The following is a 16,637-nucleotide window of genomic DNA, read 5'->3' as shown; positions in this document are numbered from 1 at the left end:
GCACCACCCAGTGGCCCTCCCCCATCAATCTTTAGTCTAAAATGGGCCCCCAGGCTTGCCTTTAGCCCAGTGTTATGGAGACATTTTCTCAACTGAGGCTCCCTCCTCTCAGATGACTCCAGCTTGTGTCAAGCTGACTTAAAAACTAGCCAGAACAAGTGCCATGACAGCTCATGAGAGCTCATGACAGCTCAGTCTCTCACTAAGGTTATTTCTCCAACATTTATGGTGGTCAACACAGCACTTTCAAAAAACTGCTGGGTTACTCATAGGAGTTCCTGGATCTATTTTTACTCAAGACCCAGAGTTCTTGTTTGTTTGTTTATTCATTTATTTATTTTTGAGACAGGGTTTCCCTGAGTAGCCTTGGTTCAGATCTGCCTCTTGTCAGTCTTTGCTGGGATTAAGGTATGTGCACCACGCCAGGATTCAAAATGCTCTTAAACCCATCTCTATGAATATGTTCAATAACCATTGCAAAAACGAACTCTGTTTTAAAACTGCTGTACACATAATAGACTCATATATATATATATATATATATATATATATATATATATATATATATATTACAGTTTCAAAAACAACAACACTAAAGAAAAACCAGTAGGAAGCTTTTAAGACAGGATAAAGGTTTGTCAGACTACCATAAAAACCAGTAACAACAACAAAAAAATCATTTAGAAATCCATGATTACTTAGTTTTATACAATATTATGTCAGAGAATTTAAACCTGTTCCTTGTTACCCCTGTGCCTACTCTGCAGGTAAGGATTACAGCCCAGGGTTTAAATGGCTGACACCGACAGCTCCTACCCCTGGACTCTGAATGCCTCGGCTCCACAATGTTCTCTGTCAATCTTACACCCACTGTCTCACACTGGTTATTTTCCATTCACAGGCTAGACTACAGAAAAACAACCATTCATAATTCCACAACAAATGTACATTTGAATAAAACAATTAATGCTGGTCAGAGCAATAAAATGGGAACTCTTAAAAATAACAAGATTGTTAACTACAAGTAACTTATAGCATTTAAAATTTTTTCGTGGGCTGGAGAGATGGCTCAGTGGTTAAAAGCACTGACTGCTCTTCCAGAGGGCCTAAGTTACATTCCCAGCAACCACATGGTGGCTCACAACCACCTGTAATGGGATCCAATGCCCTCTTCTGATATGTCTCAAGACAGATACAGTGCACTCACATAAAGAAAATAAATAGATAAATCTTTAAAAAAATTTTTTTTTCATTTTTTTTTACTCAGAAAAATGACCTTTGGGTACAGAAAGAGATGAGGTCATTAAGTCTCTACTTACTGAATAGATGCCTAAATTCTATTTTCTAAAGCACGTGAATTCTTAGGTGCTGATCTGTCTTGTTAGAAAGCATCCCTATCTGAGACTCCTTCAATCATTTCCAAAACAGCTGCCTCTATTTCAACACATCCACATAGCCATGGTACAAAGTCCAACAGGGCTGAACTAATCTTCCATTTATTGCTTTTGCAGATTTGGTATCCTGGTGACTTAATAAGACTCCTGAGTCTCCATAGCCAACCTCAATCATAACATGAAATAGAATCTACCAGGAAAACATTCTTTCAGTACAAAATGCCTTTTATTATATGTTGATTCTTCACAACCTCAATTTTAAGAATGCTTACCAATAACTACGAGAGATAAAGGTAATGTTTCTCACAAATTTTTATCTTCCTACCGCAGTAAAGGAAAAGGGCAGAAAAGCTTTGCTCAGGCAGTGGCATGAATGGGGACTAGAAAACCAATGAGACTAATTTTGTCACACACAAAAGTCTGGTGTCAATAACTTCAGGCCATCTGCAGACTACTATACTAGATCTTTCCCAATTATAAAGTACATATTCACCAGCTTATTTGCTAATATATAAACATTGCATATTTAATTGAGAATTAATCTCCTTTATGGAAGAAAAGATTAAGTAGATGGAGACCTCCAACAGAGGCTTTATGTTAAAACCTATAAACTTGGTAGAAGGCTGAAGAAAGCTAGAAATTCCTCATCAAAATTGACAGACATTACACTTGGTTACCTAGAATACACAAAACATTTGACAAGGGTAAAGTCAGGGGTCTCATCAAAGTGTTCTTTAAAGAATGCCAAAGACTAAAGTATGTAATCATTCAAACACCTACTCCATATTCAGTCCTATGCCAGCAGTTCAGGGAAAAAGGAGCCCAAATAGGACATAAAGGAATGCCAGTGAAGGATGTATGTGTTTAAGTGGCTGAGGTTTCATGGCCAAGGCTAAATCTGAGCCAGCCCTAAGAAATAGAACTTACTTGGCAAAACTCAAGAGGGTCTGAGCAAAGGTCAGAAGGTGGGAGAGAACATGGTCTGCCCGGGAGCCTACAAGGGGACCAGATGGCGGCTCACGTAGACAAAGCCATTGGGCTGGGGTGCTGGGAAGGGCCTTAAATGCTATCCTTATATATTTTATGAACATGATTAATATGTGTTGGTAGTTAGTATTAAACATGACTTGAAGAGGCTATTTTTCATAGAGACTGTTTGAGAATTTGAGGAGACATTGCCAGAAGAACAGAGTAAGTAGAGAAGGGATGAGAAACTCAAGAAGACTCTTGTAGGTCCCTTTGGATCTATGAGGTCAAAACTGTCTTCAAAACAGTACTACATTGTCATTTGTCTACTTCACTGTGTTGACACTTGTGCTGATTGTGTATAGGCAATGGTGAACAAAACTGCTAGTGTCAAGATAGTGCAGTTAAAATGTACTAACAGTATTGTATTTTTTAAGATTTATTTTTATTTTATGTGCATGGGTACTTTACCTGCATGTTTGTCTATGAACCAAGTGCATGCCCGATTCCCATGGAGGCCAGAAGAGGACATCAGATTCCTGAAACTGGAGGTACAGATGGTTGTAATGTGTGGTGTGTGCTGTACCAGTGGGTGCTGGGAATAAAATCTGGGTCCTCTGGATGAACAGTCAGTGCTTTTAACTGCTGAGCCTTCTCACCAGTCCCAAGTATATTATTTTTAAAGGCATTATTGAGATATAATTAATGTATGGCAAGTAGCATATATTTAAAGCATTTGATTGATGAATCTGATCTACCTGCATCCTGAGAGTCTATTAAGATAATCAAGATGGCACAATCTGACCATGTCCAAAACCTCCCCATTGTCCCTTCATGTCTCCCTATAAATTTTATTCTCTGACAACCAACGACTTACTTTGCCACTATAAATTAGTTTGTAAGTTCTAGGATTTTAAAGAAATTAAATTCTGCATGAAACATTCCTTTTTTGCACTAATATTAATCAAAGGAAAACAAAACAAGGTAAATTGGATCAGAATAAAGAATATGCCAAAGTAAATTCATTTCATCATAATAAAAGGTCAATAAAGCCAAATGAATACAGCAAAACCCATCTATCTAAAAATGAGGAAAATGCTAACAATGTCTCTCTGTCTCTATACCACAGACAAGACGATTGCACAGAGGTCAGTTAAGATGTAGGTCATTTGAACCCCAGCCTGACTTCAAGGAGACTTATGAAGTACTCCACCCAACAAGAGAATGTGCAATTTTCAAGTTGACATGGGACATTTATCAGTATTCATCATACTTGGGGCTATGACATAAACTTACATACATTTAAAAGGACTGAAATGATGCCATTTGTTTTCTGACCACAATGGAGTCAACCACTATGGTGGAGCAGCTGATATGCAAATCCAACCATAGTCTATAGCCAGGCAGCAAGATGATGTGCAAAATATGTAAATCAACCCACTCTTCTACTCATATTAAATTTCCAAGTATATTTTCTTAGAATACCATTTGTTATTAACATCAACAGGCTTATGCTATCTATTTTTTTTTGTTGTTGTTGTTTTAGTTTTTGGTTTCTTGACAGGGTCATATGTAGCTCAGAGACTGGATGTATTTGAAGGTACAGTTGATCTTCTGATTGGTACTTACCAATTATCTCAAGCCAATATAAAAAAAAAAGCTTGAAGCAATAACAAGCATGATTTAGTAACTAAGATAATTCTATTTCTAAAAGTAAGACAAGAACTTACGTTACTCTGATGAACAAAGAGTTGGTAACCAGATGAGTTTTAATTTAATATTTTAATACTAACAGTCTTGATATATTAACAGCTTAACTGTTCACAACAGAACTAACTACCACAATGTGAACTGACACAAATTCATTTGACAAAACAAACAAACAAACAAACAAAAACAAAAACAAAAACAAAAACCCACCCCAAACTAAAACCAAAACAAAACAGATTTTATAAAGGGCTTACTTTCCAGCTTATTACCATACTTAACGGCCTGGTCATACGTGTGCCAGTGGCAGCTACGCCTGCGATGGAACAAACACCTTGACCAAGTCTGCTGGGAAGCATCCAAGGTAGCATGAGCTTGACTCAGAAGGGCCAGAAGAACCTCATCTAACTTGACAGATGCCTTCTAAGAAAAGGTACACAACCTCTTTGTGTCTTACTTTTCTTAAAACTGAAATAACTATTAAATCATAGTGTTATTGTAAATGTAAGGCACTTAGACAGGAACCAGGTACATGTGGTCACTTGGTAAATGCTATTATTGCACAAGATATTACTGAGGAGAAGGTGAAAGTTCAACCTACAGAGTGATAAGGGAATGGGAAGGGCCAGTGTATCTAAAAGTTAATTTGAAATCTATGCGTTCCAGGGTTAAAGACCTATAATGTGATCCAAAATTATAAGAAACCCCACCACTCAGAAGATCAAGAAAACTACTTAAACACAGTGCATTTACTAAACATTTTCAAAATCGACATGTTTATTTTTATGGCCATAGGGATAAAGAGGTGTTAAGAATTTGGTTAAACTTAAAAATTAACTGCCCTGGACACATCCCGGGAGGAGCACATTCCTTAGTCCCAGAACACCTACTGGATTACCCTGCTGGATTAACATTCAGAGGAAAAAGGGATTAACATTCTTCAAATCACAGGGAAGAGAACTCATGCTTGTGGGGATTGACCAGAGCATGTAGACACATTCCACAGAACAGAACAACCCTTGACAAGGGAGGTCCTTGCTACCTCATTCCCCAAAGACCAATCAGTTTAAAAGTCACACTGTTCTGCCAATCATATTGTGCCTAGTCACTGTTTCTGTAGTCTATCCCTTAAACTGTTAAAAATTGCTCTTAACCTCAACTTGGGGTTCTCTTGCCTACAATGCAAGGGAGCCCTGGTGCACCAGTATCATTAAACCTCATGTTGTTACAGCGAATCCCATCCCTGGTTTTGGATTTTACAGTCCAACAGAGGCTCTGAATATGATGATGCACAGTCACAATCCCACAATTGGGAGATGGAGACGAGGACAGTGAGTTAATAAACGAAATGAGTTAATAAATGAATAGCTTGATTTAGTAAGAAAAGGGAAAACACAGAACAGTGTGACAACCAAAGAGCATTACACATCACACCCGGAGAAGGGTCCAGGGCAAGGGTAGCAAGGGTGGGGCAAGCAGGGAATGGAGAAGGGAGCGGAGGATATAACACAGGGAGTAGCTGAACTAAAGGGGAAATACTTCTTTCCACAGCTGATAGTCATGGGTGATAGACTCCAGCGCTCTGCCTGTTAGGGTCAAAGCAGACAAGTAAACAAGCTCCCTGGGGCCACGCCCTCTTGCCCCATCCACACTTAAGGCAGAACAGAAACCAGAGCAGGGATCTGCAAAATCACTCCACCAAAATGAAGTCTGAGGTAGAATATACTCAAGAGAAAAAAATGACATGGTAGACTGCAAACCCTGTTGTCAGTTATGTCAGAGAACTTCCATAAGTATTCCTACACTTCGGCAGGGCTTCAGACACCTCTAACTGGAGTCCAGATTTCTCTGCTCAGGCCATAAACTACTGGAGGAAGCCACACAGCCTGAGGAGAGACTGAAGGCAGAGGCAGTCTGGTCAACGTCTCGGCATGGAGCAGCTTCCACCACATCACTGACAGAACACGGATTTCCGTGTAGGCCAAAAGCAAAGGAAGTTCCACTTGCAGTCTACGCTTCTAGCACAATCCAAACTTTGCAGGCAGTGTTTAAAGGTAGAAGTGGTGAGCAGAAAAACATGTAACACTGCTACTCACCTGCACAAGCCAAATGTCAGCCTCTGTGGAGCAGGCCTTTGGCTTCAGAGGGTAAACCGGTCAGGTCTCACATGAGGAGAAACAGGCAGTTAAGAGAGAAGGGACCAGCAAAATTCTAACTTGGGATGGCTCTGAGGATCAAATTCTTACCAAAACTAAAAAGAATGTGCCACTCACCTGGAAAACATCCGTCTTGTCCTCAAATAGAGTGACAAAATATTTATAGTCAGCATAAGCCCAGAATTTGGAATGATCATAATTTTTAAATGGTCCAGAGGTACTAGACTTGTCACAGTTCCAGGTCAAAAACTCTTCAAGTGTAGCATCCACGTAGCTACATTCGGTTTCAAACTGAGGAACTGCAATGCAAGAGAACATACCTTGAGATGTTTAACAAGTATGGTCTAAATACCCTTTTTAAAAGGTAAATTTTACCAAAATATCATTTACCAATATTTAAAAATTATCTTTGTACATGCTCACATAACAATTTACATCATTCACAATAAAACAGAAAGAATGGATGTATTCGTAAGGTTAATGAGTCTTCTCCAAGGCATGAAAGTTCAGGGAGAAGGATCTTGGGTTTGAGGCTACACAGTGAAAATAAGGTTACAGGAAGACAGGAGAAAGAGAAGGAAGAGACAAGAAGAAAGGAAAGAAGAGGGGGCCACAGAGTAAGAAGGAAGAAGGAAGAAGGAGGGTAAAAGACCCCCTCGTTATAGTATGATCCAATTCTCTGGGGGAATCTGTCTCCTTCTAATACTGCTCAGACACTATGTGCTTCTGAGTCTCACTGGCTCATGAGTGTGTTATGTGTGTTCTCCAGCATCTACTCACACTACGTGCTTCTCAGTCTTGCTGGCTCATGAGTGTGTGTTGTGTGTGTTCTCCAGCATCTACGACTGTGATGACTCATCTTTACTGTCCACTTGACTGAGAATCACCTAGAGGACACACCTCTGGGCACGCTGTAGAAACATAGTCAGGGACATTTAACCTAGGGAGAAGACTCACTGAACACGAATGGCATGGACAGCCAGAGTGGTAGAAAGAAAGAGCAAGGTCCGATGAATGCCAGGATTCACCTCAGTACTGCAGTGTCAGACAGTATCCACTAATCAAAGGCCAAGAGAATTCCTTCTTCCCTTAAGTGGCTTCTTGTGGGGTGTTTGGTCAGAGCAATGAGAAAACTAACAGAGTGACACTTGTGGGGGCTATTGCCCTGACACTCGGTGGAGCACGTGTCTGTGTGAGACAGGGTTGCTGTACTGCCAAGGACCAGCCTCAGCTTGGAGAGGGGTTCTGAGAGAAGGGGTGTTTGAAAGTGGGAACTCAGATAGTAGGTTATTAAGGGGACAGCCTATGTTCTGCTCGAGACAGCTTTCCAGATTGATCGTTCTATGTATGTCTTTCTCTGGAGATCTCCAGACAGCTCTGTTACAGGCAGCCTTTTTTTTTTTTTTTTTTTTTTTTTTTTTTTTAATTCTAAAAACTGTCTGGATTGCTCATCTCTTGCAAATCAAAACCCAGTCTTTTATTTAAATATCAATTCAGTCATTATCCCAGGTTCCCTTTTGACTATCCCATGAATCAGCATCCCAAGACCCCAGACCCTTGATTCTTAGAAAGAGACAGAAAGCACAAGCATAGACAATAAGATAGCTCAGTGAGAGCCAGGCAGTGGTAGCCCGCACCTTTAATCCCAGCACTTGGGAGGCAGAGGCAGGCAGATTTCTGAGTTCGAGGCCAGCCTGGTCTACAAAGTGAGTTCCAGGACAGCCAGGGCTACAGAGATAGCTGGGTGAGACCCTTAAATTAGCATTTTAACCACACCTGGGCCTGGACCTAAACTCTCCTTTGTCCCAGGCTAACCAGAACTCAGAAATCTGCCTTTCTTTGTGGCTCCATAGTGCAGCTGTCTCTGTTCCTTTAGATCTGTGGAGTTCCTTATATAATTCACAATTGTGTCCTTATATTTTGCATAGTTGAGAAATCATCTATTTTTGAACTCATGTTTTCAATGTTCTTTCCCACAGCCTTAAGGGTTGTCCTGAAGGTCACAGCATTCTACCATTTTGCTAAGATATAGACACACCCTTGCTTCCCAGCCTCATGGCTGTCTCTGATTATCATGGAGTCATTATCCTTGGCAGAGAGGACATTCCTCAGAGGAACATGAAAATATGTACACTATTAAACAAGCCTTATGCCCGCAGTAGCCATCAACACTTCTGGAGGCCCACAACCAGCTGGCTGTGTCCCAGGGGTGGGAACCCCATCATTCCATCTCTACCATGGCTATGCAGGATAGAGCACTGTATGCTGCCCTGGCTGGCCTGGGACTCCCTATGCAGACCAGATGGGCCTCAAACTTATAAAGATGCATCTGCCTCAGCCTTCAGACCAAAGGTCTGCACCACCACAACACCCAGGTGTGTGTGTTTCTTAGGTTGTACATACTAAAGCACCATGTCTTAAACAAGGAAAGTATCATGAGAGAGAGCATCTCTGGGGTCCTCACTGTCCTAAATAAGGTTAAGCAGAGGGGATGGGGGACCAAGAGCACAGATCTGCATCTCTGGGGTCCTTGCTGTTTTAAATAAAGAAAACATGGGAGAGAGCCTGCATTATTGGAGTCTTCAGGAATTTTAAAGTGTAAAGTGATCCTATGCTCAAAGAGCTTTAGAGAAAAAAAGAAAATTTAAATTAAAAAAACTTGAGGCAATAAGTGACTTGAAAAATTTCCTCTTTGCACTGCATGTTTACAAACAGAGCTCCTTAGAAACACTAGCTGGTCAATGTTAATTTAATGTCTGTTCATTTATTCATTAATTCAGTTGGTGCGGGATCATTTACTAAGCACATAATTTGTGATTAGCATGGTGCTTAGGCTTGTAGGGACACAAAAGAAAACGATAATGGTCTTGAGCTAACAATACAGTTCAGTAAGGCCAATGATGCTTGTAAAACCTCAAGTGGTTGAAGTGTGAGGCCAGTGAGTTCAAGGCCAGCCTGGGCTAAAATCAAAAGAAAGACCCTGTGCTATGGCTTGAATATGAAATGTCCCCCACAAGTGAATGTGTTCGAATCCTTGGTCCTCAGCTAGAGAACTGCTCATGAAAGCAGCAGAAAGCAAACCAGGGCACTGCTTTAGGAGGTTGCTGTGGTGGTCTGAATGAAAATGGTTCCCTAGCCCCACAGGAGTGGCACTACCAGAAGCTGTGGCCTTGTTGGAAGAATTGTGTCACTGAGGATAAGCTTCAGGTTTCAGATGTTCAAGCCAGGTCCAATGTCACTCTCTTCCTGCTGCCTGTGGGTCTGGAGGTATAACTCTTAGTTCCTTTTCAAGGACCATGTCTGCCTGCATGCCACCATGATTTATAGCATGACAATAATGGACTGAGGCCTCTCAAACTGTAAGCCAGCCCTAATTAAATGCTGTCCTTTATAAGAGTTGCTCTGGTCATGGTGTCTCTCCACAGCACTAGAAACCCTAAGACAGTGGTGAGGCCTGTTGGACATGAGGTCTAGTGGGCAGACATAGGGCTAAGAGGACAAGGTTAGGAGATTACAGAGCCTGGCTCAGTTCAAGTCTGCACTGGCTGCTTTATGATCCACTCATAAATAACAAGCACGTGACAAACACCTACAGAAGCCAATCCAGCTGCCATGCTCCTCCCACAAGAATGTGCTCACCCCCCACCCCCCACCCCCAGCTTTTTTTTTTTTTTTTTGAGACAGGGTTTCTCTGTGTAGCCCTGGCTATCCAAGAACTCACTCTGTAGACCAGGCTAGCCTTGAACTCAGAGATTACCTGCCCCTGCCCCTGATCACTGAGATTAAGCTCTGTGTCACCCCACTGATCTATGCTTTAAATAAAGCCAAAATAAAGTTCTGCTCCCTTAAGCCCTAAAGTTCTGCTCCCTTAAGCTCTATGTGGTGGTTGATCACAGAAATGTCAAAGTAACCAATACACCCAATCTCAAAAACCAAACCAAACCAAACCAAACCAAAACCCAGAAAACCCCCACTTCAGATGAGGAGGAAGCTTTCTCTAGAACGACGGAGAACTTACAGACCTGTCATCACAGCTAACGGCTGACCAGTAAGCTTTGAGGGAAGACTACGATCTGTGTTTGCTAGGCTTGTCTGATGTCAGAGAGTCAAGACTAGACTAAATGAAAGGAAATCTTCTGAAAGTTAGAGTGTTTTAAATAATCACAGGGACATTAATATTTAAGAAATCAAATCATGAACTCTTTTGCAAAGCATACAGCCAGCCCTTCAGGAGGGGAGGGCAGTACGGGGCCTCACACACAGCACAAGCTCAGTAAATGTCAGGTACTATTATTAGTCCTTACTCATCCCAGTATTGACTTGGAACCTTTTCAAAATTAGAGCAGTCAGCAGAGGGGCATTTGAGCTTTTCTTCAATAGCTTCTGTCTTTCCCCTCCTTCCTCAACCACTAGGGTTATCCAATCATTTCTATCCCTTACCTTATCGTTCTTGAAACAGACGGAACAGAAGCAGTACACTACTGACAAGCAGAAGCATGTCATCTAATCTACCCACTTGGTCAATTTGTCACTTGACTTTCTGAAGTGGGAAAACTTCAGCAGGCCACATTGACCTAACAGACAAAAATCTATAAACTTAAAACCATTCCAATTTTGAGAACTTCTGTGAAGCACTTAAGAACAGTGCCTGGCAAGCAGTAAGCCTCAATACAAGCTCTTGACAGCACTGGCATCCTCAAGAATTCACTGTGAAACTAAGAGTAAATAAAATTTTGACAAAAATGTATGTAGCAGGAGAACTTCAGGATGCTGGGAATAGGAGCCATTTCTGATCCTTAGCGCTTGAGTCTTCCTTCCACAGAACTCAGTCCAACCGACTGACTGAATGCTAAAGCCCCTGCCTGAGCAACTGGTCCTGGGGTGGAAGGAACAGCACAGACAGGTCAGTCAGTGGCAGCATTCACCACCAGCAAATCTGCACTGCAGTCTTCAAAATCTGGCCTCATTAGAGGCCTGCATTTCCTGTCAACAGCAAATTCTGCATGTTAAAAATGAAAACCTATAATGTGAAATTTCCATTTGAGAATTGTTGCTGTCGGGGAAAATGAATACGAGTAGAATGAACGGGAATGACAGATCTTTTCATTTACAGGATGGTTTCAAAATAGAATCCTTCACTGTGTTGGAGTAGCAGCAACACAAAGCGGGGCTCTGATTCCACTGGTGACAGGCCCCTCTGGTGGCTCGATGGCTTCCTACTTCACTCTATGCAGTGTGATTACTCCTTTCTAACTCTGTTACTCCGTTCTTTTATTTAGTGATGAAGCAGTCAGGGCAGCTCCAACTTCCAACCACTAACTGCCAAGTATTAGGCAAGAAGCAGCAACCCCAGTCCAGGATTTCACAGCAAAGTACAAAGTGGGCTTGCTTTTAGGTTTACTAAAGCAGGATGCAGATGCACACACATTGCTGTCAGCTGGGGTCCAGTGACACCACTGATCGGGCACTCATGCTGACAAACGGATTTGATTGAAATGGGTCTAAAAACCTACATGTTAGCCGGGCGGTGGTGGCGCACGCCTTTAATCCCAGCACTTGGGAGGCAGAGGCAGGCGGATTTCTGAATTCAAGGCCAGCCGGGTCTACAGTGTGAGTTCCAGGATAGCCAAGGCTATACAGGGAAACCCTGTCTCGAAAAAACCAAACAACAACAACAAAAACCCTACATGTTACACTATCTGTGTCCTAAAACAAACTCAGGATGGCATTACGTTTTTGTTTTTGGAGACAGAGTCTCATTGTGTAGAACAGGATGGCCTCAAACTCAGAGATCTGGCTACCCAAGTGCTGGAAGTAAAGGCATACACTACCATGACTGGCTTTTAAAAACAGTTGTAAAAACAGCCTATAAGTATAGATCATTATATTGCATTAAACATTTCAAAAGGCTAAGAGAAAGAATTCTGAAAGATTCACACAAAGAACTGACAGAAATTCAGAGATAAATATGTTCAACTGACTAAAACATTAGCAATGGCTAGATATAGTGAACACAGCACTCCATTAACATGTAAGACTTATGGTTTGTGGGCTGGAGAGATGGCTTAGCTGTTAATACCACTAACTGCTCTTCCAGAGGTCCTGAGTTCAATTCCCAGCAACCACATGGTGACTTCATAACCATCTGTAGTGGGATCTGATGCCCTCTTCTGGTGTGTCTGAAGACAGCTACAGTGTACTCAATACATAAAATAAATAAATCTTAAAACAAAACCAAAACATGGTTTCTGTGTATTAGTTAAAAACAAAAAACAATGCCAATTACTTTTAAAGGTCAGTTATTAATATTACTGTTTCAAGCATCCTCAAAAATTCCAAACAAGACTTAAGTCAGATAAGAAGTATACTCAATACAAAAGAAACAAAAAAAATTATTTGTTTACAAATTTATGTACCTGTCTTTCTATAAGACTTACAGAACAGCCAACCAACCACCTACCTACACCACAAGAATGGACACAAATCAACAGAGAATAGGTAAATGGCTTTTATCTATGTACAAATCAATAAAACATAATGAGGCTATATAGAGACCCTATTTCAACTCATATATATATATATATACATATATATATATACATATATATATATATATATATATATATATATATATATGAAAAATAAAAAGAGGGCCACCATCTTTTTTGCTGACAGACTTGATAAGCAAGATAATGTTTTTGGGTAGAGAGATAATTTTCCAACAACATCAACTTCTTTCCAAACTTAATTTTTAGGGCTTAATGAATCTTAGCCAAGGAGAAAGTCCAGGGTCATTCAGTAGGTAATGGTGCTTACCCTGCACACACAAGGACCTGAATTCATTTCTCTAAAACCACATAAAGCCAGGCCTGGCTGCACATGCCAGCACCCGGAGCCCTGGGAGGCAGAGATGGGTGGATCCTGAGAACCTGATGGTCCAGTGGTGAACTTCCAGTTCAGTGGAAGACCTACATCCATGTATCAGGCTGAGTGGCAGTACTCAGCATCCTGTCCTGGGCTCTGCATGTGCATATGGCTCATGTAGAAGCAGACTCATGTGCAGGCACTGCACACACAGATGGACAGACATGCATGCACGTGCACCCCGATCCCCTCAAATGGGCTTGTTTCCTCTCCTCTCCTCTCCTCTCCCCTCCCCTCCCCCCTCCCTCCCTCCCTTCCTTCTTTCCTAGGCAGGGTTTCTTTGTATAGTCTCAGCTGTCCTGTCCTGGAACTAGTTCTGTAGAGAAGGTAGACAGACCTTTTGAACTCACAGAGAGATGAAAGGTGTGCACCAATAATACCTAGTTTGCTTTTTTTTTTTTTTTTTTTTTTTTTTTGACAGGGTCTCTCTGTGTAGCTCTGGCTGTCCTGAAAATCACTATGTAAACCAGGCTGGCCTTGAATTCACAGAGATCCTCTCTGCCTCATGCCAGAAGGGTGTGTTTAAAGTGAGCACTCTGTGTAACTATAAAAACCTTTTAGACGAATAAGATCCAAAGATACTGAAGAAAGTCGAGTAACAGAAGACAGAGCAGACTAGTGGTTGCTCGAAGCTGGGACAGCAGGCAGGATGGCTGACAGGGAAAGAGTGGCTGTGGGAACTAAGGCACAGATGGGAGGTGTTCTGGTGTTCTGTCACACAACAGGAAAACAATGTACCATGTATTTCAAAAGAAATAGATGAAAGTATTTTGATTCTTCAGTTACAAAGAAATGGTCAATATTCTGATGGATATGTAATGTATACATATGCAGAAATATCATATGCTACATAAAACATATACAACTTATGTTAGCATGCCTGCAATCTATGTGGAGGCTGAGGAAGGAGGATTACCTCAAGTTTAAGGTAAGCTTGAGCTATACAGTGGTACAGTGAGCTACAGAGTGAGACATTATGGGGGGTGGGGGGTAAACAACAACAGTAGCAATAACAGCAACAACAGCAGAAGCAACAGCAGCAAAAGCAAACAAACAGGGAGTGAGCAGCTAGGCTGTCTTGAGATGTACTTTCAAACACTAAAATATGTATCAGTGCTAAGCTGGTGCTCTCAAATCGTTTTACTAGCCCCAAAGCTACAACTTAAGATGTGTATCAAAACTGATGCAAGAAGACGCAAGAACACACAGAGACACAACTAAAGGACGCTGCCAAGGCCAGTGCAGTTTAAGATGACCATCTTATTATAACTGAGGCTGGAGCTATTCTTCCCAACTGTGCTATTTGGAAAAAACTGCAGCAAACGCCATCATTAAGCTGTTAGAGGAAACTATCAGAGTAGTCTATTTTAAGAGAAGAAATTTCTAAGATGAAACAAATGAGAATAAATGTTTGTAGAGCACTAGCTGATTTGATTGATTATAAAAAGCACGTCTGTAGCAAAACAGATGCAAACAGTAAACGAGGAAACATTCGTAGTATAACGAATTGTCTTGAAAAGTAAATAAAACACACAGAGCCGTGGTGCTGCATATCCTTTAGTCCTAGCAGCCAGGGTGCAGAGGTAGGAAGATCTCTGTGAGTTCAAGGCCAGCCTGGTTCCAGGACAGTCAGAGCTAAACAGAGAAACCTGTCTCAAAAAAATTAGCAATAACAACAAAACAAGACAAAGCAAAAGAGCAAATAAAGCAAAAACAAACCCCCAAAGCTCTGAAACAGTCAAAGCATCAAGCATCAGGAAAAAGCAGGAATTACTGTTAAATACGAACTCATGCTCAGTATCTGCAGTAAAAAAGCTAATTACAGTAACGAGATACCACCCTTTCACCTACCATGTTTTGTAAAAGATAAACTTCTGTCTGGTTTTGAAAGACAGACTTATAAAAGTCATCTCTCTGCAAACCTATCGCCTGTGCATCAAAAGCTTTTCACTCCCCAAATGTAAGACTGTGACTAGATGTTGAACCCAGGATGAGGTGAGGCCCTTGGCCTTACAGCAGGAAGACTTTAGAGGGAGATGTCAGTCTGGAATGGCCTGGGATAAGTGTTGTAACTCTTGAAGTGTTAAGGAGAGTGACTCTGAAGGGTGACTTGGCCTAGGAGACAGAGCAGCAGGTGTTTGTCACAAGACCCCAGAGTGACTCAGGTCTCTGGTGAGTGCTGCTGATAATTTGAACACCCTTGGACCTGGTGACCTCCTTCTAGGAATCTATCCTAGATAATCACACACTTGGGCAAGTTTATGTTTGAAGCTCGCAAGCACCCCCTTTTCCCCTATTCAGTGCTGACTGAACACTGAGTGGAGAGCATCTGGCGACATCCCTAACCCATCTGAACACAGCAAACAAGAACCTCCTAAATAAAGGATGATACTGCCATATAACGGAACACTAAGGAGCCATTTAAAAGTCACATTTAATGTCATAGGATGTTCCTCTGAACATGCTGAGAGAAAAATAAAGCAGTCTGTGAAAATCAATACAACTTTAATTTTTAAACACAACCTGTTAAATACAAACAGGTTGGGCTGGAGAGATGTCCAGTGGTTAAGAGCACTCTGCCCTTCCAGATGACCTGGGTATAACTCCCAGCATCTACATGGCAGCTCACCAAGATCTGTAACTCCAGTTCCAGGGGATCTGATGTCCCCGTCTGGCCTCCGGGGGCATCAGGAATAGACATGGTACACAGATATACATAAAGGCAAAACACCTATACAAAATCGATCAATCAATCAATCAATCAATCAAAGATTATTAAAAAAAAAAAAAAATACAGGTGCCGGGCGGTGGTGGCGCACACCTTTAATCCCAGCACTTGGGAGGCAGAGGCAGGTGGATTTCTGAGTTCAAGGCCAGCCTGGTCTACAGAGTGAGTTACAGGACACAGCCAGAGCTACACAGAGAAACCCTGTCTTGAAAAACCAAAAAAAACAAAACAAAACAAAACAAAAAAACAAAAAAACAAAACAAAAACAAACAAACAAACAAAAAAACCAAAAAACAAAAAACAAAAAAACCCCCCAAAAACCAAAAAACAACAACAACAAAAAAACAGGTTTACATCTGTAAGATTTGCTGAAGGGGGTAGAGACAGGAAGATAACGAGTTCAAGGCTACCCAGCACTGCACATTTGCCAGGCAGAGTGGTACACAACTTTAATTGCAGCATTCAAAAGGCAGAAGCAGGTAAACCTCTGTGAGATCAAGGTTGGTCTGTTCTACAGAGTGAGCTCTAGGACAGACAAAGCTATACAATGAGACCTGTCTCAAAAATAAACAAACAAACAAACAAACAAACAGCAGCAACAACATCATACAAGGTATCTTTAAATTTCTGTGGTCTTTTCCAATTTGTTTTTTTTTTTTACAGTAAAGAAACCATACTTTTCATTTTTAAATTATTTGTATGTTAATTGATATTTGTTGAATACTTACTATGTAGGCACTATTCTAAATACTTTGTGCATAT

General features: G+C 41.2%; 1 protein-coding gene across 2 annotated transcripts in view; it reads right to left on the bottom strand.

The window, feature by feature from the left end:
- Hspbap1 (HSPB1 associated protein 1) overlaps window positions 1–16,637 on the bottom strand; it is a 54,530-nt gene that overhangs the window by 17,569 nt on the left and 20,324 nt on the right. For both annotated transcript variants that reach the window (XM_076942883.1, XM_034515838.2), the window contains exon 3: window positions 6,341–6,522. In XM_076942883.1, the coding sequence (XP_076798998.1) occupies window positions 6,341–6,522 (182 nt within the window). The remainder of the gene's footprint in view (window positions 1–6,340; window positions 6,523–16,637) is intronic.

The sequence above is a fragment of the Arvicanthis niloticus genome, chromosome 12, assembly GCF_011762505.2.
Source record: "Arvicanthis niloticus isolate mArvNil1 chromosome 12, mArvNil1.pat.X, whole genome shotgun sequence".
NCBI lineage: Eukaryota > Metazoa > Chordata > Mammalia > Rodentia > Muridae > Arvicanthis > Arvicanthis niloticus.
Note: the sequence above shows the minus strand (reverse complement) of the source record. Positions and strands in the feature narration are given on the sequence as shown.